This window comes from Nuphar pumila, chromosome 17, assembly GCF_984573655.1.
Source record: "Nuphar pumila chromosome 17, dmNupPumi1.hap1.1, whole genome shotgun sequence".
NCBI lineage: Eukaryota > Viridiplantae > Streptophyta > Magnoliopsida > Nymphaeales > Nymphaeaceae > Nuphar > Nuphar pumila.
This window is the reverse complement of record NC_143265.1, coordinates 27,167,052-27,191,579: the sequence shown is the minus strand read 5'-3', so window position 1 is coordinate 27,191,579 and position 24,528 is coordinate 27,167,052. Positions and strand designations below refer to the sequence as shown.

General features: G+C 36.2%; 1 protein-coding gene across 1 annotated transcript in view; it reads left to right on the top strand.

Annotated features, from left to right (window-relative positions):
• Positions 1–13,774, top strand: part of LOC149811820 (rhamnogalacturonan I rhamnosyltransferase 1-like) — a 78,219-nt gene extending 64,445 nt beyond the window's left edge. The window contains exons 3-9 of the mRNA XM_089993216.1: positions 10,829–10,896; positions 10,997–11,085; positions 11,217–11,379; positions 11,655–11,944; positions 12,244–12,448; positions 12,795–12,952; positions 13,063–13,774. Of these exons, the coding sequence (XP_089849342.1) occupies positions 10,829–10,896; positions 10,997–11,085; positions 11,217–11,379; positions 11,655–11,944; positions 12,244–12,448; positions 12,795–12,952; positions 13,063–13,330 (1,241 nt within the window). The 3' untranslated portion in view covers positions 13,331–13,774. The remainder of the gene's footprint in view (positions 1–10,828; positions 10,897–10,996; positions 11,086–11,216; positions 11,380–11,654; positions 11,945–12,243; positions 12,449–12,794; positions 12,953–13,062) is intronic.
• The last annotated feature ends 10,754 nt before the right edge of the window (positions 13,775–24,528 follow it).

Genomic DNA, 24,528 nt, shown 5'->3' with positions numbered 1-24,528 from the left:
AAAAATATAAATTTAGGCTCTATAGAAAGGCGAAAACGTTATCTACACTTTTTGTGTTGTCCATATTTGCATATTAGGCAAGTAACTAAGTCTAAACGCTTCCAGACTGAACCCTGTCAAAAACTTTGAATATCTGTTTAGTGCTGCTTCTGTGTGTTGGATCCGTTTGGATCTTGGATCGTGGACCGACCCACAGTCGGTACCATATCACCTATTGATGTTGGGATATATGAAAGCTATGTCACACAAACACTCCATTTTGCCCTCCGTACCCGTTTCGACACACGTCAACACCTTGACACGCCATTTTACCCTCCATACATACAAGTTTGTATTCAATTTATAATTTATAATTTATAATTATATTTTCAGTTTATAACTTTATATTTTCAGTATATAATATATATTTTAGACGTAACATATATATTTAGATTGTATTCAGTTTATTTTGAATTTATTTTATATTTATGTGATATTTAATATATATATATATATATATATATATATATATATATATATATATATATATATATATATAGTTGTGTCCTTGTGCCCACATTTTTTGAAATTGCTGTGTTGTATCTTCCATACCCACACCCATACCCATGTGACATAGTATGAAAGTTGTCCTAGGAAAAGACTTTCTCAGGTGGTGGTTCAAGGAGGAGAAGGATGTAACTAGGATTGGTGAACGAGCCGAGATCGGACTGCTCAGACTCGGCTTGTTAAGGGTACAGCCTTGCTCGGGCTCCACTCTTGAGCTTGTCACAAATCAAATACTCAGGCTTGTTATGAGCTGAGCTTTGCAAGCCAATCACGAGCTGGCTCATTTTCTGAAAAGATTGTTTTTAGGTACTTTTTTAAAGCTTGATAATATATAAAATATACATAAATATATGTGTAATACACTATGTCACATGGGTGCGGGTGCGACACGGGTGCGGCGCAATTTCAAAAATTTTGGACACGGTGACTCGGCTATATATATATATATATATATATATATATATATATATATATATATATATATATATATATATATATATATATATATATACATAGAAGCAATAACATAGCAACAGAAAAAATTTATTAGCAATTTCATTGTCATTTATCAGTACATGAATATATAAAAATATCAAGTTTTTCTATATGACTTGCATATGAAAATATACATCTTACAGGAAGAGGGCACATTCATGTTTCAGTTACCTTTGCTCTGGCTAAATCATGGTTGTATTGTATTTATATTCCTTTAAATTGATAAATTGAAAGATATTTCAAGAATATAAAATTATGCATATACAACTACTAAGTATTGGTCCTGAACACTGAGAAGCAACTTTCTAGTAGGCAGCTCACCCTTCGTTGGAGGAATTATGCTTCCCCTTAAAGATCACACATCCCCAATCAAATGGACTGCAGTTGTATAGACTGCAGTTGCATAGACTGTGCAATGCAGTCTGTGACTGTGCACAGTCAGTCACAGACTGTGCAGTTGCACAGACTGTGCACAGTCAAACACTGTGACTGTGCAACTGTATTGCAGTCTGATTATATATATTTTAAAAAAAAAAGTTAAATGAAAAATGATTTTTTTTTGTTTTTCGTCTTAAAAATGGATATTTTTGGACTCGGTCAAAGTTGACCGAGTCCAAAATGTGGACGGACTCGGCCTCAACTCTTTGACCGAGTCCGACTCGGCGTTGACCGAGTCTGGGCCGAGTCCGAAGCCGCACCCGTGTCGGGGCGTGTCGACTCGGGTGCGGCGCCTCCCTAGCCGAGTCCGTGTGACATAGGTAATACATGTATAAAACATATATAATAAGTATATTATGTATATAATATAATATCATATTGTGTAAAGTATATAATATATAAATTTATAATATGTAAAACGAGCCAAGCCGAGCTGAGTTTGCCATGTTCGTACTTGGCTCATTTTCCGAGCTGAGCCTAACAGCGAGCTGCTCATCTCGTTTCCCAGCCCTCATGGATCTCAGTAATCCAAAATCCTGTGGCTTGAGAAGTTCATTAATCAAACTAAACTTTGTTGCCCTTTTTCTGAGGTTGAAGTTGTCTATACTTCAGTGCTTCCTTGGGCTTGAGACTGCTTGCTCTTGATTGGAGCGTCGTGTCCCTAGCTCTTATGTTATAGATGCTAAACTAGAGGTTATGATATCACACAGACTATTGTAACATCCATCGCAAAAGCTTTGGTCCAATGTGAGCCTCTTGATAGATCCTAGTGTTAAGTTGCTAGCTTGATTTACCTGATTGTTTCATGTTCAACTATTGCTTATTTAGCTTGTATTGTTATTTAGTTCACAATCTGCACAAAGCAGTTGACCTTTTTGGTTGTGCTGAGAATTTTTAGATATGTTCATGATTATTAGGCCATGTAAACTTCGACCTAAGACCTAAAGTACTTTTGAATTTGTCCGAGTCTGAAGAATTTGTCATTTGTAGCTATGCTGAAAGTTGGCTTTTCCTTTTGGAGTTTTTCTACAAGTCCTTTTAGACATCTCTTTTTATCCATTTTCCTGTTCTTGTTTTTAATTTATTTATTCATTTTCATGTTTTTAATTTATTTTGGACTTCACAAAGAAAATTTTGAATTTCTTATGAGAATTTCATACAAGATTAGATTTGCAATATAATATTGATCAAAGATTATGCAAGAAGTGCCTATATAACTACCACATAGAAGCATATATGGTATCGCAATCACGCATTTTGTTTTGGAGTTTGTTTCTGTTCAAGAGTGTTGGATGCACTTTATCTTATTCAAAGTATCAGCCTCTTGCATATAGCTTCTGGCCTTAACTTTCACATTCTGGGAGGCGAGGTTTGTTAAAATATATGTATCAATATATATATATATATATATATATATATATATATATATATATATATATATATATATATATCTTCAAATACACCATAATACCCGATAGGGGTATTATGGTCATTTCACACCGTACCCGACAGGGGTACTTGTTTTTCTTCCCTTTTTATTTTTTTAATTATTTTTTTTCTTAGGGAGAGGCGTGCCTCAAGGTGAAGCGTACGCGCCTCACCTTGTTTTGGTGAGGCAGTGTTGGCCTTCTGCACGAACCGTCGAACGTCCCTCGCGAGCAACGACCGAGCGAAGACCTTCCGGACAGACTACCTCCTGTTGCAGATCACACACCTCCACTTGTTGTTGCTCTTCTTCTCTTGCTTCACCTGAATAAAAATGGACTCGCCGGGATTTGGTGCCTCAGTCCGGACGCCGATTGCCGAAAAAGACATATCCAAAATACCTTTTACATATATAATATGACTTCTACATCCTTAATGCCTTAAACGAAGGGAGGGGATCCAACCTTCATTTTCTTGAGTGTTAAAAATTCACATGGCGATATTTTTGAGGAAGTTATATCGCGAAAAGCACAATATTTTCAAAATAGCCCTAGTTCAGAAAATATTGCCTTTATAATGTGATAAAAGCACCTTTTCAATAATTTTATATTGTTCATACTGTTACGAAAAACACGTGCAAGAAACAACCGAAGGAAATCGTATTTCTCTTTTTTGACAGTTACAAGAGAAAAAGAAAAGAAAGAATTTATACAAGGCAAGGACGACAACCCTAAACCTAAACAGGTCGGGTCTGATTCATAAGAAATCGGGACCCGCGCCGGGGGAGAGCCCTCTGACCCCCCTTCCTGCAAGGGCAAAAACTCTGAATCAGGCTCCACAACTCATCACATACTTCCCTCTATATGATTATGTAAATCTCTGGCATTCTTTATATTTTGATTTGTGCGATATTTTCCTTATGGAGAAACACCTATCTTTTAGTATATAGGACTTTTTTTTCCTTGCCGAGTTTTTCACGAGAAAGAGATTCTATTGTAGGGACGTTAACAGGCAGGATTCAGGTCCACATCAATGAAAATCCTCACTCTTAGATCTGGACTCGGTTAAGATGAAAAAGCTACTACCAAATCCAGATCCAATTAGCTACTGGGAATTTCGGATATCCCTCGTACACAACTGGATTTGGATGTTAGTTGGATTGAATTCCAGATTCAGATGTAAAACTTTTCCTTTTCCTTTTCTCTATTGAATCCAATTAAATTGATAAAAATTCGGTTGGATATCTAACCCAAATCCAAACTGTTAGCATCCCTATCTAATGCTAATTAAAACTAACCAAACCCAGTTGGCAAGGATTCTTTTGGCCCTTTTGTATCCAACTGAATAATTGGTGAAGTTTGGGATTGGGTATCCAGATCCAGGCAAAGAAATCAGATTTTTTATTTCTTGTTGGTTGTTGCTTCATCAACAAAGCATTTTTTATTTATTTATAATTTTAGATATTTTTTATAGTTTTTTTAAGTTAATTTTTTTTTTAGTCTTACGCTTTACGCCTCGAGGCTTACGCCTCACCTCAGATTTTGGTGGAGCGCCTCACTATGCCTCAACGCTTTTCACAACACTGGCCCCACCATAGAGTCGTTGGGGTTCCCAACGGTCACAATTGTGATCGTTGGGGGCTCCCAATGACTCCATGGAGCCTCCTTTTGTGGCTCTCTTTTTGAGGCAATGAGGCCCTTCTTCCTCTCTTTTCTTTTGCATAAATAGAGGTGAACCCCTTTGTATTTTCTTCATGCTTGAAAGCTCTCTCTCTTTCAATAAAGAGACTTTTATATTTTTGCCTATCTCAAGGCTTGTGTATGTGTTGTCCCTTTGTGGACTTGGCTATTGTCTCTTTTGTTTGACCATTGTAGGACATTGCAAGCGCTTATAACACTCTTTGTATTTTTGCATATCTCATTACATGGTATCAGAGCCACTCGGTTCTTAGAGGAAAAAGCGTGGTACGTATATTTCTCATCTATTGTCTCTCGTTTCTCACTTCTTGGTGGCATTATGGAAGCAAAAATCGACCTGTCTTCAAACTCAATGGAAAGAACTACATGATGTGGGCTTCGGCTTTGGAGAACAACCTCAAAGGTAAAAAACTTTCGGGGTATGTTATGGGTTCCATTTCGAAACCTAGATTAGAGCTCACAAAGATCGAAGGTGGCCAAGAAAAGGCTCTTGAAGGAGATGCTCGCCTCAAAGCCATTGAAAATCATAAAAAAGAAGTTGAAGATTGGAAAAGCAATCACGCAAAAATCCTTGCTTGGTTCATGAACAATGTCGAACTCAAGGTATATGCTAATATAGCTAAATTTCGCCGGGCCAATGAAGCTTGGTTTTTTATGAAGGGTATGCATACCCAAAAGAATCTTACAAGAGCATATTTCTTGCAAGAAAAAATTAGAACCACCAAACAAGGTGATTCAAGTATTTAAGATTACTATAGTGTTTTAAATCCACTATGGTATAAGTTGGCTCTTTTAGAGCCAAAATGGGTTGCTATGGAAGATGTTGAATTAAGACAAAAGAAAATGGAACAAGATGGATTGTTCCAATTCTTATTTGGGTTACGTCTCGAATTTGAGCAAGTGAGGTCATCACTTCCCATATATCTATCTTTCCTCCAATAGAGGATGCCATTGCCGAAATCACTCAAGAAGAAACAAGGCTTGGCGTGAGTAAGAATGTTGGAGTGCTTGTCGTATCCAAACCCAACAACAATGTCAAAACCTATAAACCTCTTCATTTCGGTAAACAAGGAAACTACAATGGAGGAAGAAAAATGATTGTTTGTCATCATTGCTATGAGCCGGGTCACATTAAACCTGCTTGCCTAAAGCTCAATGGAACTTTCAAACCTAAGGTGGCTTCTCTTGAAGAATCTACCACCAAAGAAGATAAAGGCAAGAATGGTGATCTAAAAAAGACCCTTGGTCAAATATCTATGGCTCTTCAACAAATCCTTAAAGCTACTTCCTCCACATAGGGTGCGGCCATTGCGTCTACATCATCACCCGATACATATTCTTGGAACTTAGACTACGAAGCATCTTTTCATATGACCCCTCATGAAAATGCCTTAGTAGATGCTTGCACCAATTCAAAAGGCTCTTGTGTTTTTACGACCGATGAAACTTTTTTGAAAATCTCTAGTATTGGAACTCTAAACTCAAAAAATTCTCAAAATCTTTTTGTTCCAAAAGTTAGAGTTGCCCCAAAACTAAATTTAAACCTCTTTTCGGTCTCCCAAATTGCCGACCATGTATGTGAAATATATTTCTCATCTAATGGTTGCTTTGTGCAGGATCTCCGGTCCGGGAAGCGGATTGGGGAAGGCCATAGGAAGGGGGCCCTCTACTATATGGATCATCTAAACCTTCCTATAAACTATTTGAAACTTGGCATAAAAGGCTTGGTCATCCAAGCTATTCAAAAATATATCTTTTTCCATTTGGAAACAAATTTTGTAAGGAAAAAGACATTAATTGCAAAGATTGCATTTTTTGAAAAAATGGTCTATTTCTTTTCCAACTAGAACTTTTCTCTCTTCCAGACCATTTGAATTTGTGCACTCAGATGTTTGGGGACCATCTCCGGTCATGTCTAAAGGGGGTTACTCCTACTATGTCACTTTCATCGATGACTTTACTCGATATGTTTGGATCTATTTTCTTAGTCACAAATCGGAAGTGTTTTCCTTCTTTAAAGAATTTCATATGAAAATTCAAAATCAATTTCAAAGTAATATATCTACTTTGAGAACCGATTCCGGTGGTGAATACTTATCTAATGAATTCCAAAATTATTTAACTCAAAATGGAATTTGTCACAAAAAATCATGTCCTAGAACTCCACAACAAAACGAACTAGCGGAAAGAAAGTATAGGCATATCATAGAAACCGCTAGAACATTGTTTGTCTCTAGAAATATTCCAAAAAAAATTTGGACCGAAGCCGTTTTAACCTTAACATACCTAATCAATAGAATGCCTTCCTCAAAATTAAAGAATGCCTCTCCCTATGAAAAACTTTTTAAATTCTCTTCGGACTTCAATCATCTTCGTATTTTTTGTTGTAAATGCTTCGTTCTCTTGCATAAGAGAAATAAGTTGTCTCCAAAGGCAATTGAATGTGTTTTTCTAGGTTATGGGGAAAATAAAAAAGATTATAGGTGTTTTGATTTCGAAAATGACAAGCTATATGTTTCAAAAGATGTAACTTTCTTAGAAGATGAGAATGATTTTGAAAAAATGGAAAAATCAAATGAAAGTGATTATATGTTTTTACATGATCTTATTGATGACATAAATGATGATTCTATGAATCATCTTGAAAGCATAGAAGACACGTGTCCAATCTTGATGTGTGACCATCAAGTGATGGTGCTAGTAATGAAAATATTAATGTTTACGCTCGGAGAGATCAAGGCAGGCCTATTAGTGCCTTAGAAAAATATTCTCAAATTTTCGAATCTTCAGAAGATCCCCCCATTCGGCACTCTTCTAAAGAATCAATACCCCCTAATAGGTTTGTATCCTATGAGTCTTTAGCACCCAATTATCGAGCATGTTTGATAACCCTACATTCATATTATGAACTCACTCACTATAATCAAGCTAAAACTCTACCACATTAGGTTGAAGCAATGAAAATAGAATTAGATGCCCTAAAAAAGGTTAATACTTGAGAAATAGCAGAGTTACCTGAAGCGCCTAGGCACATAGGGAAGTGCGTTTTGGAAGCGCAAAACATCGCGCTTCCGAAACGTGCAGGGAAGCACACTTTCCCCACACTTCCCCCTCGCTTCCCCATTTTTTTCATTTTTTTTATTTTTTTTATTTTTTTTCGCTTTCCCCTCGCTTCCGGTTCACTTCCTAGGTCGCTTTCGAGACGGTTTGTAATTTTCTTCTAAGTCATCCCACACTTTCCGCTTCCTAAATTTTTGAAAGTGCCTCGCTTCCCGCTCTCGCTTCTCGTATCGCTTTCCGCTCCCGCTTCCCCGACTGGTAACTCTGAGAAATAGTCAAACTCCCTCCGCATAAAAAAACCTATTGGATGTCGTTGGGTTTTTAAAGTTAAAACTAAAACCGATGTATTTTTAGAAAGATATAAAGCCAGGTTAGTAGCAAAGGGATATTCGCAAGAATGTAAAATTGACTATAATGAAACATTCGCTCCTATAGCCCGAATGACTAGTGTCAGAACTAAAATACTTGTTGCATCAACAAAAAAATGACCTATATATCAACTCGATGTGAAAAATACTTTTCTAAATGGGAATTTAAATGAAGAAGTATATATGGATCCACCACCTGGAATTAATATTGGACAAGGTCAAACTCTTAAACTCTTAAAAGGCTTATATGGTCTTAAACAAGCCCCCAAGGCTTGGTATGATCGTTTTAGTGATATCATGGTTAAATTAGGATTTCACTCCTGTTATACTGACATTGCTCTCTTTGTTAAAAGTGCAGTTACTAGCATTGTTATCTTATTGCTTTATGTTGATGACATGATTATCACTGGGAATGATCAAAATAGTATTGTTGATGTTAAAATCATATTGAAAAATAATTTTGACATGTCTGATTTAGGTTTCCTTAGATATTTTCTTGGTATTGAAGTTGCATATTCTCCTAGAAGATATATTTTGTCACAGATGAAGCTTGCTGCAGATATATGTACCAAGTCTGACATTTCAGATGATAAAAAGGTAGAGACTCTAAAGGTTATTAATGCCAAATTAAGGTTGGAGGATGGGGATCTTCTGGAAGATCCCACACCCTATAGATGACTCATTGGATCTCTCACTTACCTAACCATCACCAGATCAGACATTGCTCATGCAGTTCACTTTACAAGCCAATTTCAGCATGCTCCTACAACTGTGCATATGAGCGCCGTACTCCGGGTCATCCGATACATCAAAAACACTATAAATAAAGGGTTATTTTTATCCTCATCTTCTTCATTAAACTTTCTTGCTTATACTGATGCAGATTGGGGAGATAACCCTAATGATAGAATCTCAACTACCGTTTTTTGTGTATTTTTAAGAGATTTCTTAATTGCCTGGAGATGCAAGAAGTAACAGAAAGTCTCGCTATCTTCTACTGAAGCTGAATATCGGGCTATGACAACCACAACAATGAAACTAGTTTGGCTTCGCAGTCTTCTCAAAGACATGGGGGTTGATATTGCTGGAGCTTCAAAGTTATGCTGTGACAACCAGAGTGCCATATATATTGCAAGCAATCACACCTTCTATGAGCGTACTAAACATATCAAGATTGACTATCATTATGTTCGGGATGAATTTTTACGAGGAACAATTACTCTTCCATATGTCACTTCAGAATATCAGCTGGCGGATTTCTTTACTAAAGTTTTTCCCGCTCTCCGCTTCATGTTTCTTCTTGGCAAACTTTCCGTCATCTCTCCGTAAAGTTTGAGGAGGGGTGTCAAAAATATATATATATATATATATATATATATATATATATATATATACCATAATACCCGATAGGGGTATTATGGTCATTTCACACAATACCCGATAGGAGTACTTGTTTTTCTTTCCTTTTTATTTATTTATTTATTTTTCTTTAAGCCACTTAAGGGGCTCCACCATAGAGTGGTTGGGCCCCCCAACGGTCACAATTGTGACCATTGGGGGCTCCCAACGACTCCATGGGAGCTCTCTTTTGTGGCTCTTCTTTTGAGGCCATGAGGCCCTTCTTCCTCTCTTTTCTTTTGTATAAATAGGGGTGAACCCCTTTGTTTTTTCTTCTTGCTTGAGAGCTCTCTCTTTTTCAATAAAGAGACTTTTATATTTTTGCCTATCTCAAGGCATGTGTATGTGTTGTCCCTTTGTTGACTTGACTATTGTCTCTTTTGTTTGTCCATTGTAGGACATTGCAAGTGCTTATAGCACTCTTTGTATTTCTGCATATCTCATTACAAGGTTAACTTCAATCATGGTTGCCAATATCAGTCTTGTCTTGGATATATCTCAGTGAGGAAAAATCTTGGGCTATTATAGGTTTTTCAATAATTCTTGGGAAAATCTCAAGGTTTAAAAAAAAACAAAAAAATTGAAAAAATAGGAAAATACAAAAAAAAAAACTTCCTTTCTTTCTTCTTTCTTCTCTCTTCTTTCTTCTTTCTTCTTTCTTCTTTCCTTCCTCCATTTGCTGAGTTATTGTAGGCATGATAATATCGTGATATTATCACGATAATAATTGTAATGTTATCGCGATAATTTTGCAAAATACATAAATTGCTGATGTTTGCAAATATTGTGAGATTTTCCCCTTAAAAACCTTTTTTGATTTTATAGTGATAATATTGCAATATTTTGAGAATATAACTGATATCTGTGACTATGGCTTCAGTAAATCACTATAAATTATAGATCTGTGGAACAGCCGAATTATTTGGACGGTACAGGAAGTGCTATGCTGTTTCTAGGTTTCTAGGAACAAGAACCATTTTTCTTTGCCTGGTGAGCTCTGGAGCTTAAGTTGGACTGAAAAGCAAGGTCTGCTAAGTTCCATTCCTGTAGATTTATTTAAATGATGTTATGGACAACATTGAACTTTATTTTTTGGTGGTATGAAATATGATTTCCCTGGATTCATGGTGGCTCTAAGCAACTGTGGAAGTTGTCTGACCTCACAATCGACCAAAACATCTTTCTAGAATTGTTATGAGATTCTCTTATATACTTTGAAGCATAAAAGTGTTGATGAAGTGCTTTTCTTTTAATTGGTTTGGTTGTTTTCCTTTTATTCTTGATACTGAGGAAATGCTTTTGGGTTATGATCTCATTCTTTTCCTGAAATACTTTTCTGATCTATGAAACTTTTTAATTAAGTTCTTCTGCTCATATTGACTTCATCAACATTTGGTTCAGGAATGTATAAGAGTAATGGCTACCTTAAAGTATCTTGCAATGGTGGCCTCAATCAAATGCGTGCTGCGGTCAGCGGATTCTACCTTCAGTTTATTCACATTTCTGATATCTATGTTAAATGTCCATGCAACTTCTGATTTATCAGATGCTTATAATTGGTTGTCGCAGATCTGTGATATGGTCACCATTTCCCAATATTTGAATTTGACTCTGCTCATTCCAGAGCTTGATAAGGGATCGTTTTGGGCTGATCCTAGGTACATCTGTCACTCAGAGCTCTGTACTCTACTGGCTATACAAGTTTTCCTCTAACAACTTTTGTGCATTATTAGGAGCATATGGAATAGATATGGGTGAATATTCAATTATAAGTTATTTTAAATTGCAGCTCTTTTGATAATATATTTGATGTCAAGCACTTCATATATTCACTGAGGGATGAGGTCCATATTATAAGAAGGCTTCCAAAGAAACTCAAAAGAAAAAGTGATAGCGACTTTCATGTGATGAATCCAGTAAGCTGGTCAAATGAGATATATTACATGCAGCAGGTTAGACTTCTTGCTTTGGGTTTACCTTCCCCATCCAAACTAACTGCTTATTAAAGATAGTAAGAGACACAAACATGTCCTGAATTATGGCAGTATGTTGTATTTTGCTAACCACTACTTGGATATTCTGTTCAATTGTCTGTACGCTCAGGTTGATTTGCATGACCTTTTGTTGCTTTATACTGCAGTTTGTTGCAATAAGTTCGTGCACTAATGGATTGCAAGTTGATCAATATTCTTGCTGCTGTCTGCTGATATAATCATTTATGTTGCAGATTCTACCACTTTTCAACAAATACAAAGTGATCCATTTTAACAAGACAGATGCACGCTTAGCAAACAATGGTCTTCCATTAGAACTTCAGAAACTTCGTTGCCGTGTTAATTTTCAGGCACTAAAGTTCACCCCACAAATTGAGGCACTAGGAAAGAAATTGGTGAAAATCCTTCGGGAGAAAGGACCATTTGTTGCACTGCACTTGAGATATGAGATGGACATGCTGGCATTCTCAGGTTGTACTCATGGTTGCTCTGACGAAGAAGCTGAAGAACTTAGGAGGATGAGGTGTGAAGCTTATGAATGTGGAATCATCACCCTTTGCTTAGAGTCCCTCTTCCGTTTTTGTTGCACAGCTGATCTTTTTCTAAAAAAATTTGAGCGCACTACAAGAGTGGCATTTGTTACTTCTGTCAATCTTAATTGTTAATTGAATATCAGAATCTCAAGAAAATTTATGGTCTCTTTCCTGAGATTGGTAGTTCTTCTTGTTCCTGATCATGGGAACATTTTCTTTGCTTTTAATAAATCATCATAAGTTTTCTTTTGGCTTAGAAATCATCCCTGATGCAGGCTCACTTTTTCAGATATGCATACCCATGGTGGAGGGAGAAAGAGATCGTTTCTGAACGAAAGAGATTGGAGGGGTTATGTCCTCTTACTCCAGAGGAGACTGCACTGACCTTGCGTGCATTAGGTTTTGAAAAGGAAACTCAGATTTATATCGCTTCTGGTGAGACCTATGGCAGTGAACGGAGACTTGCAGCATTACAATCTGCATATCCTCACATAGTGAGTGCTTTGTGTCCCATTATACACATCTAATTTTGTTATCCTTTAGTAAACGGCAAAAGAATAATCGTATCAGTGCCTTATTTTTTTTGCTCAACTGTTTTGCAAGCAATTACCAATTCTTGTAAAAGGATACAGTATTGTGAGGTGTTCATAAGAAAAGGATGCTTGTATGATTAATCTTGTGTGTGTTCAGGAACAAGCACTGGTTGTTAAACTTTGATTTTTAAGCAGTCAATAACTGAATGGTATTGTGCAATGTGGATGTTTCTCTTTCCTTACTGGCAGCATATTTTTTTTGCAGTTCTTTTTCTATTCACTGTAATATATTAAATGTTTATTTCAGGTGAAAAAGGAGATGCTACTTAATCCTGAAGACTTGAAGCAATTCCGCAATCATTCCTCTCAGATGGCTGCATTGGATTATCTCGTTTCTATTGCCAGTGATATGTTCATTCCTACCTATGATGGAAACATGGCAAAACTCGTTGAAGGTCATCGCAGGTCTTCTTATAAATATTAATCTTGCACACTTGTCTTTGCACCTCCCCCACATAACATTGTGCATTTATTTTGTGATATTTTACGATTCATATAACTTGAATTCTTTGCAGATACTTAGGTTTCCGGAAAACTATTTTGTTGGATAGGAAGAAACTAGTAGAGCTGCTAGATTTGCACCAGAATAGCACTCTTTCGTGGGAGGAGTTTGCTTCTTTGGTTCGTGAGGTGCACAAACAACGAATGGGCCAACCGGTTCTCCGCAGAGTGATACCAGACAGGCCCAAGGAAGAAGACTACTTTTATGCAAATCCCCAAGAATGCCTCTGCAACACTGTAAATTGTGAATTTGCCAACTACACGTCAGGAATGGATATCTAAATACTCATTAGTGGTCGACAAACAAAATCTGAGCTGGAAATGTTATGGAGTGGCATGATCAATTCCAGGTCGTTTACTTGTATATCGGAAACAAAAGCTGTTTCTTTGGAGCATCCAATGATACAAGCACCAGACAGGTTCTTCAGATGAAAATGACTTGAGAATGAGAACTCCCGTCAAAGCTCATGACGTACCTCACCATGTTTGAAGTTCTATAGAGATCAAGGTTGTTTTGTCTTTCTTAGCTTCCAAAGCAAACAAATATAATGCTCAAGAGTAGACTGGAATCAAGATTTTTTATTCTAATACAAGATGAAAATCTAAATTCAGTGCCGAAGTTGTACAAAAGAAAGCTGTTTTGTCGAGTCCTTATGGCGGCTGAATCAAGTGGGTTACATTCTTGTTGCAGTCATTATAATAGTCAACTCATGCTTTACAAGTTAACCACACACTCTAATCCGGCCAGCGGATGCTTAAAACTTTACCTGTGATTAAAGAAGAAATGGTCATCAGTAAGAGAGAGGGAGGGAGGTGGATACCCTGTTCTCAGCTCGTTGAGCATTCTTCCTTAAACATGACCTTGCATTCCCATCTTTTCTTGATGATCTTTTCATTGTTTTCCAATCTTTAGTTTACATGAATCACCAGGTTATTCAGTCTTGGCCGTCATATATATATATATATATATATATATATATATATATATATATATATATATATATATATATATATATATATATATATATATATATATATATATATATATATATATATATATATAAGAGATTCTTCTACCTGGTTCTGGCTCCCAGAAGATTATTTCACCTTTGTTCTCATACCAGTCCAAGTTCCTTTAGGGTGTGTTTGATTCTCGGGACGTGCCTGGGCGGGGACAGACTGGTCCCTGCTCAGGCACTGTCCTGCGTTTGATATGCTGCAATGCAGCTGTCTCAGACAGCACAAAGAGTGTCCCACACGATGCATTACAATGTCTCAGTGTGGGACACACCAGACAAACGCCATGTGTTCTGCCCGCCCGGCGTTTGTCTGGTGTATCAAACACACCCTTAAGGGTCCTTTCATTGGAACCCTTCTAATTCCATCTCCTTTCCCCTTTAAACCTTCAGAATATGATGCAATAACTTCTATGCGGTCCTTATTCCAATTCCTATCCTTGGTCATACTGATTCAATATGATGCAAAAAAGTGCTAGGCAGCAGGAACCATTTCTCATCTTTTCTCATACAGTTTGATTGTTTTTTTTTACCTTAGTGGGACAGCATTCTGGGATTTTTTTTTTTTTGATAGGCAAGCTGGGGTCAGGCAGAGCCCCCACCTGTTATACATTTTGAACTTGCAACTTCCAAACACAAGGTGATTCCTACTAATAATGTATGATAATGCATCCATTTTTAATACATAAAATCATGCATTTTAGCATCTTTTATTGGTTTACATTTCATTGTTTAAATTTTGTGCGATTCTTTGAATCTAAAGGCAATTCAAACTTTGATCCAGTCTAAGAATCTAATTCAAACATGATCAGCAAATGCAAATACTCAAATTCATTTCATAAAAATTTAGAAACCTCCTTTGAATTGGTGTCAACCTCTCTTTTTATATTTTTTCCTTTAGCGAGCAGTGTTTAGAAAATAAGAAGAAGATAGGTAGTTAATTTTTTAAATTAGTTTTAACCTAATTTATTACTATTAATAGTCACTTAGGGGGGCGTGAAAGGGGTCTTGAACTATATTTCACGCCAGCCCTAATCCTCCTCTTTACCCCTTCTTTTCATTTCATATAGTTTTTTTTTTGCTCTCTCTTTCTCTCTTCTTCTTCTTCATATTCTTCTTCTTATTTTTTCATCAAGCAATAGAGATCTGTATGAAGACCAATCCAGATTGGAGCTGCACATCTATCCTTGGTGGAAGATCACTTGAATTCATTAGATCTAGCGATTTAGTGAGTTTTCAGTTTCCCTCTCTACAATTCATGCATTGTAAATGTGTGTTTTCTTTTTTATTTGTTTGTGTTCTTAGTTTAATTTGATCATTCTATAATTATAATCATGTCAATAGTTTAATTAGTTGTGTAGCATTGCTTTTGAATCAATTTTCATCTTAAAAGAGATACATCAATCAATGAAATTGCTTCTTATACAATTCAATCGATCGATCATCTCTTGTTCATTAGAGTAGTTGTTTCTTTTCAATTGTATTTTAATTTCTGTAATTTCTATTTTCAATTATGCAATTAGATCATTTAGGAATTATATTTTAGTCCATGAATCTTGAATTTTTCATCCTTTGATTTAATTCAATAGATAAAAGTGTGGAAATCAAAATTCAGGAAATTCATTTTTTTGATGATTTTTTGTAGCTTTTTGTTTTGATCATAAATAGAGTTTTCAGAATCCAAATTATGATCCGTAAATTGGATCTGATTTGTATTTGAGTCTACTTGCTTCCTGAAAAAATCAACATAATCAGATTCTATTTCATAGGCCCTTCTAAGCTTTTTCTGGCAGTATATTCTGGCAACTATGTATTCTGTAATTTTTATTTTCTATATTTTTTTAGTTTTTGTTTTTGATATATGTGCAGCTTCCGAACTCCAAATCCAAATCCGCAAAATGGATTGGATTTATGAATGAATTTAATTTCTGTTGTGAAATTTTTGTTCATTTTCAATCTGTTTTACTATATTGAATATGTTAAATACCAGAAGTTATTAGAAAATTTGACAGCAATTTTCAGAGTTTTAAAGTTGTCCATTTGTTAATAAATTGAGTTTTACGTTTAATTTTATCATTCTTTAAATTGGATTCTCTTCATTTACATATTGAGAACATATCTGAAAATTTTGAGAATGATCTGAATCTAATTGATATCTGATTTGGTCAAATTACAGAAACCTATTCTAATAGAAAATTCTGTAATAAGCAGTGGTAGAATTGTAATTCTGTGAGTTAATTCAAATTAGTGTAGAATTTTATATTTTTGTGCTTTTGTTGATTGTTTTTGCAGGGAGGCACTATTTATTGATTCCACAGTGTTGAAATGAAGTTGATTTGAATCTAAAGTGAAGAGGCAAAAGGCAAAAAAGCTTTATTTTTATTTTTATTTTTCTTAGCATTTTCCTTTTTCTAGTTAATTAGGGCCTTTTTGGCCACGTTAAGGGTTTATAATTAATTTCAAATCGGTTATTCGGTTTATAATAATTCCTTATTATATTTTAGCTTTACATTTTTAGTTAATTCAATTTTTTTCTTTTAAAGCAATAAACAATTAGCATTTATGAAATATGAAGTTTTATCAACCCGTTCCTTGAGTTCGATCTTGGTTCTCACTACTTGTGAGAGTTAGATTTTTAAAGTTTGGTTACCAACTTTCATAAATACTTTTATTAAAATATCATTTTAAAAATACATTGACAAAGTGTACACCACCTACCAAATAAGGGGATTCATTGGTAGTATTTCGAGATATTTTTGCACACACATCAGAAGTGATGCATTTTCATGAAAAAAGGATTTTGGTGCTGCAAATCTGTAATGTCCCAAAATTCATGTTCCCTACGCACACACCTGGGCTCACTAAACTAATCTCCACACGAGAAGATTCCATAACACATGGCTTTTGTAACCCATTCAAACAGCTCGTAGTTCACACCCCATCACTAGGTGACCTTGAGCACAACCTCCTCGAGGCAATTATGTGATTATGTTAATGAATATTCAATATTTTCTTTCCTTGGTGCTCCACATGCACCCATAGGTTCTATCGAACCTAGGCTCACTCCTGAGCCATATACATGCTCATATCATACATTAGTTATCATCATGCATATACCATATCATATGCCCACATGCATACATAAAGGCTTCATACACATGCAATCATGATCGTGCTTCAATAAACAAAATAACATATATAACCAATTATTTTCTATTCTACTAATTATGCCTCATGATGCATAATGCTCATTAACATACTTGTCATATGAATGATTATCGATCAAGAATTAACATGAAATGCATTCAGTTAACATGCTTAACAGACCAAATTTCAATTTAAGCATCAATAATTATGTTGCTCAAAGTAGAAAACATCTAGGCATCAACAGATACCATACTGTGCACTTCAGATCCTTGTTAACCCTATCATATGCCCCCAACAGAGTTGGTGGAACTAAAGAAGCAGCTACAAGAATTGATGGACAAAGGCTTTATACGGCAAAGCGTATCATTATGAGGTGCTTCAGTCTTATACATCAAGAAGAAGAATGGGTTGATGCACCTGTGCATTAACTATCACATGCTGAATCAGGTGATGATCAAGAACAAGTACTCTCTCCCACGGAATGATGACTTATTTGATCAACTTCATGATGCCAAGGTCTTCTCCAAGATAGATCTTTGATCGGGTTATCACCAATTGAGGATCAAGAAGTTAGATGTGTAGAAGACAGCTTTCAGGACACAATATGGTTATTACGAGTTTTTGGTGATGCCCTTCGGGATAACCAATTCTCCAGCAGCGTTTATGGATCTGATGAATCAGATCTTTCAGCCCTACTTGGATTTGTTCATGATCATATTCATAATTGATATTTTGATCTACTTAGAGAGTGAGGAAGACCACAAAGAGCACTTGAGGATTATCCTCGTGATACTTCGACGTCATCAGTTGTATGCTAAGTACTCAAAGTTCAAATTCTGGCTAAAGCAAGTTATGTTTTTGGGTCAATAGACCCTAGACCCTGCTAAGGTAATGTACCTCGACAACCATGATTGAGAAAAATTGTTTGAATCCTTATTTTGATCTATTGAAACTTATGTTTGACTCTAGGTGGAAGCGGTCTTAAATTGGAAATAGCCTAAGAGCATATCATATATTCGTAGTTTTCTTGGACTTGCAGGATACTACCAAAGATTCATTCAAGACTTCTCGAAGATCACGACTTCAATGACAAAGTTGCTTCGCAAAAGAATCAAGTTTGTTTGGACTTAGCTGTATTTAGAGAACTTCCAAGAGCTGAAGAAGAGGCTTACTATAACCCCTGTACTCATATTGTCTTTTTGACAAGGAGGTTTTGTGGTTTATATTGATGCCTTAGGTACCGAATTGGGATGCATATTAATGCAGCATGGCAAGGTTATAGCATACGCTTCACGTCAACTAAAAGTGCATAAGCAAAATTATCCCACATACGACTTGAAGCTTGCAACAATAGCCTTTTCACTTAAGGTTTGGCAGCATTACCTGTATAGAGAACAATTTGAGGTTTTTTTTATCATAAGAGCCTTAGATACATCTTTTTGCAAAAGGACCTTAACATGAGGTAAAGGCGGTGGTTAGAGTTCTTAAAGGACTATGATTTCTCCATATAATATCACTCGAGAAAGGCCAATGTAGTGGCAGATGCTTTGAGTAGAAAGGCGGGAAGCCTTGTGAGCATGATAAGTAGCGAGGGGAGACTGCTTGAGGACCTGATTGACTAGAGACTGTTTGACACAAATTCAGGTCTCATTCAGATTGCCAGTTTAGCAGTTAAATCGGTTAGTGACTACAGATACATTCTGAATCCTCATTAAATTAAACTTTGATTGGAGTTCTAAATCTTTATTGTAACATTATTTCCTTCCAATTCTAATTTTCTCTCGTTAATAAGGCCTGATAACACTTGTGTTGCAAGCATTCATTTACCTTGCCTTTCCAGCTTTTTAATTTTTTGTCAATTTTCAGATACATTTTGTTATGAATCACTGTTATTTATTTTGTCAAACTTTGGCTTGGGTGTTGATTGCTATTTGCACTATTATTTTCGTTCATTTTAATCCATCACTCCTGTTAGTAAAATCTGATAACTTCTTTTATTAACTATAATTCATTTGCCACCTGTAATTACATATTTCTTTGTACTTTCATCGCTCAACAAAAGAATGACCTGGGATTCACAAAATGGTTGCGGCATGCAAGCAGGACGAGACAACTTTGCATCTGAAGGAGGAAGAAAGCATCTAGTATAGCCAGAGGCTTTGGGTACTAAAGGATCCTCAATTGAGGAAGGAGGTTCTAGATGAGGCACATCAGACCAGGTTCACTATACGTCCGGGTAGCACGAAAATGTATAAAGACCTTCAGAGGAACTACTGGTGGCACAACATGAAGAGAGACATTGCCAAGTACGTATCGAGATGCTTGATTTGTTAGCAAGTCAAGATAGAAGATCAGAGATCTGACGGCATATTACAGACAATTGAAATTCTGCAGTGGAAGTGAGAAGACATTACCATGGACTTTGTGGTAGGTCTGCCTAGGACATGCTAGCAATATGATACTATTTGGGTGACTAAGGATCTCCTTACGAAGTTAGCACACTTTCAACCGACCAGGGCGAATCAAACACTAGAGAGTCTGGCGAATTTGTATATCGACGAGATCGTCAGGTTACATGGAGTACCTGTCTCGATCATCTCAGATAGAGATCTGAGGTTTATGTCAAAGTTTTGGGGGTAGCTTTAGAAAGATTTAGGAACAAAACTTAAGTTTTGTATGGTGTTTCACCCACAGACAAACTGACATTCAGAGAGGACTATCCAGACCTTGAAGGACATGCTACGATCTTATGCCTTAGAGTAGAAAGGCACTAAAGTAAGCATTTAAAACTAACTCAGTTCGCCTACAACAACAACTATCATTCAAGTATAAGCATGACTCCCTATGAGGCATTGTATGGGCGACCCTGTAGGTCCCCGGTTTGTTGGAGTGATCTATGTTTACTATACATTTTTAGGTTAAGAGTAAGCTAACTAAAGTGATTGTGGAATGTTACGAGCGATGCCAAGAACCATTAATTTTTATATTCCTTGGATGTTATGTGAATATTCAATTTTAGTCAAAATTATTTTGTAAACAATTTATTTATTTGAACTATGAATTATGGTAATAAGGCAGTGGAAGTATCCCGCGCGATAAAAAAAATTCACTCAATCCCAATATCTCTTCAAACAATCAAGCTGCAATCAACTATCTACAAAAGAGATCTCTCAATCATTGTCAAGTTGAAGACTGGTGGATGAGTTAGACCTCCGGGGCCAAAGAAGACTTTAATCATCTCAAAGTTGAAGGAGCATGTGACGTGTCCTTCCAAAGAAAGTTTAAATCATCGCCAAGTTGGAGGTTGATGCGATAAACCTCCCGCCAATCCCTAAAGGATATTTGATCACTGTTATCATAAAAAGATTTTCAATCTAATAAGACAACATTATCATAATAATTCTTAGGAGTAAAGAAGATTCAAATAATCTCCGAGTTGAAGGATCATGTGACGTGTCATTCCAGGGAAAATCAAAATATCGCCAAGTTGAAGACTGATGTGGTTAAATTCTCGCCAAATCCCAAGAGCGCTTATTTTTTATGTCTCAAAAAAGTATAAAAGATTATCAAAAGACCTCAATAAGAGAGATAATATTATCAATATAATTTCTGGGACCAATAAAGACTCGAAACATCTCCAAGTTGAAGGGGTATGTGACGTGCCCTTACAAGAAAAATCAGAACATCACCAAGTTGAAGGCTGATGCGATAAAATTCTTGCCAAACCCCAAGAAAAGTTCAATCCCTATGTCTCAAATGAGTACAAAAAGATCATCATGGCTAAACCCTAGATATCAAACTGCCAATACTACTAAGTCTCTTCTTTACCTGTGTGACATTCTTTTATCAATATCCTTTTCATAAATCGCTTTTATGATACTAAGAATATCTTTTCTTTCTTTTCATATCAAGGAAATGGATAGCTTCCTTAAAGAAACCCAACAACAATAATTTGATTCTGATTTTGGATTCTATACAGTGAGCCCAGTTGGAGGTTATACTCTAGGTAGAAGAGAAAATATATTTTCACACAAATGTGCTTACTTTCAATTATCTTGAATCAACTACTATTTTTATCTTATTGGCAATCTTTTCAAGCTATCCTGATATGAAGCAAGAGCTCGATGTTCATTTTGACACATCGTGGTGTCACCTTATGCCTTCTTGAGAGAGTCACCTTATTCGTCTTTCACGTTATTGAAGGAATTGCCTCGCTCCTCTTTGAAAGTATCACCTTATTCATGTTCTGCATTGTCGAAAGATTCACCTCGCTTCTCTCTGAAAGGATCGCCTTATTCACCTTTTGCATTGTCGAAAGAATCACTCTGCTCCTCTCCGAAAGGATTGCCTCATTCATCTTTTGTATTGTCAAAAGAATTTCCCTGCTCCTCTCTGAAATGATCGCCACATTCATCTTTCGCATTGTCGAAATAATTATCTCACTTCTCTCTGAAAGGATTGCCTTATTCATCTTTCGCGTTGTCGAAAGATTTGCCATGCTCCTCTCTGAAAGGATTGCCCTATTTGTCTTTCGCGTTGTTGGAAGAATCGTCTTGCTCCTTTCTGAAAGAATCGCCTCATTCGTCTTTTGCGTTGTCCAAAGAATTTCCTCACTTCCCTCTGAAAGGATTGCCTTATTCGTCTTTCACGTTGTTGAAAGATTTGCCTCACTTCTCTTCGAAAGGATCACCTTATTCGTCTTTCGCATTGTTGAAAGATTCGTCTCACTCCTCTTTAAAAAAGTCGTTTCATTTACCTTTCGTGTTGTCGAAAGAATCACCCTTGCCCCACCTTGAGAGAGTTGTCTTATTCATCTTTTGCACTAACGAAAAATTCACCTTATACTTCTTCGAAAGAATTGCCTTATTCATCTTCCAAGTTGCCTCCTGCAATCTCATTTTCCTTACCTTTTGCAAACCCCTCTTGAATCTATTGTGCAAAACCCGAAGGTTCCATCATGGATTCTTCTTTCGAGGATTTTGTTCTCGTTTAGGTTAAGGGTTAAGCTTGAACCTCATTCTTCCTTGAGGTATTTTCTCGTTCAGGTTAAGGGTCATGCCTGAACCTCATTCTTCCACAAGGTATCGTCCCCTTTCAGGATAAGGTTTAAACCTTAATCTTTTTTGCAAAATGGCCATTTTTCAAAAGCTATTCAGTCTCAGTCATGAGGTGCCCAAGATCAACTCTCTTTTCTAGAGCTTTTAGGAAACCCCATTTTCATTGCCTTCTTTGCAGGCCCACATTTTATGAGGTCTTTTTCATGTTTTTTTCAATCTTTTCTCTCAAGGACTCCATTCTAGCCCCCCGTTCAAGTAAGGGTTAAACATGAGCCTCCTCTGTGAGGTATCTTCTTCCCATTCAGGTAAGGATCAAGCCTGAGCCTCAATTTGATGAGGTAAATTTTCTTTATTCTCCACCACCACCAAAAATAAATTCTTTTATACCCAGTCAAATCTTCTAACTGGAGCATTTTATAGACCAAATTTGGTGTGTTTTTCTTTACCACTAAACTTGGCCTTCAACCGGCTTAGTAGCAAAGAGGGTCATCTGTAAACACCCCAAAATTTTCTCATTCATCCTCATACACCCCTTTTCAGTAGATGCATGTCTCCTTAGGAGTCTAGCTCTAGGTCGATTCCAGTTTAGGTACCATTTTACCCTTTTTACCCAAAAAAATACCATTTTACCCCTAGGTAATCTTAGATCCCTGGCAATTAGATCCAGTCAAGTTCATTTCAAGTTCAAAACAGTTAGAATGTCAGTCATTTCTAGCTCACCTAAGCTCACTATGAGCAAACAATGTTCATTTATGACCATTTTGGCTAAAATCAATTCATTTCTTGATAAATGAGCTCATTTCTAGCTCGAATTGTAGCCAATTGTTCCTGAGTCAGTCAATTCAAGTTGACTTTATCATTCTGAGCTCACTAAGAGTTTAAGCGATCTAGACCCAGTTCAATCCCATTTTTCGCAGTCTAGGAGTCCATTTGAGCTGAAATTGAGCTGAGTCTAGTCAGTTAAGCTAGTGCTTGAGCTTCAGAATTAGTTCATCTCAGTATTATTGATCTTTATTTTAGCTCAAACTCAGTGCGACCTCGTTACCCATTTCACTCCAGTGTACATTTCTCACCATTTCTTTGATAATTGCACCATTTCTCAATCATTCAATCAGGCAGTTTATTTGAGTCAGTGTCATTTTAGTTCACCTGAGTTCAGAAACCTTAGAATTCAGCTTAAACCCGTCAAAACTAGTTCAAACCTCATTTCAGTGTCACTCCATGTCCTGCAGGGGCAAAATTATTTCTCGGCTATTTTGTCTGAAACTTCATTTCTATCATTCCCCCGACTGGTACAATCAATAATCGAAGATCAGATTAGTTTCTTTCCTGAAATTTTTAGCTATATCCGAGACTCAATTCACATTTGGATCGGATCCAGTGTCGGGTCTGATGTTCAATCCTCGATTTTCACCCTCGAACAAAAATGTTCAATTCTTTGTCCCTGCTAGGGGTTCGGGACTTCAAATCCCTCATCCAGGGTTTACCTTTTGCAATCATTTCATATTATTTCATATCATTTTTTGTCATTTCGTGACATTTCATTGCATTGCATGTCATCCTCAAGATCCAACACTCTGGTTTTTCAAAATCTCCCAATCTAGATTCGCTTTTAAAACTTTTCTTTCGAAATCAATTTCAAAAACCTGGGTTTTAGATCGATATTTGCCATTTGTCAACCCCCAGGATCTTATATTCCTTTATTTTAAAATATTTTCTTTAGAAAGCGATCTGGATTTGTTTCAAAATCAATTTTTAACTAATCTCAATTCTCAAATGAGATCCATATCGGTGGTGTCGCTTCTAGATACCTTCTTTCATCCAAATTTCTCACATTTTCGAGTTTTAGTTGATTTGGGACTCTGTCTTTTCACCTTTTAAACCTTTTTTAAAATTTTATTTTGGTTCTAAATCAGAGGTAGCCTTATCCTTCGTCTATTTCTTTCATTTTTGACCAAGGTCTTAGAGTTTCAGTCGGAATAGGACTCTATCACAGAGTTTCAGTCGGATTGGGACTCTACCTTTCATTTCTATTTTTTTACATGTTTTCAAGAAAATCCTTTAAAATCTTTCAAAAGAAACCAAAATGTTAGAGTTTCAGTGAGACTAGGACTCTATCATAGAGTTTCAGTCGGATTAGGACTCTACCTTTCACTTCTATTTTTATCTGTTTTCAAGAAAATCTTTCAAAATCTTTCGAAAGAAGTCAAAATTTTAAAACTAACTTTATTTGGATTTACCTAAGTTCTAAAGTTTCAGT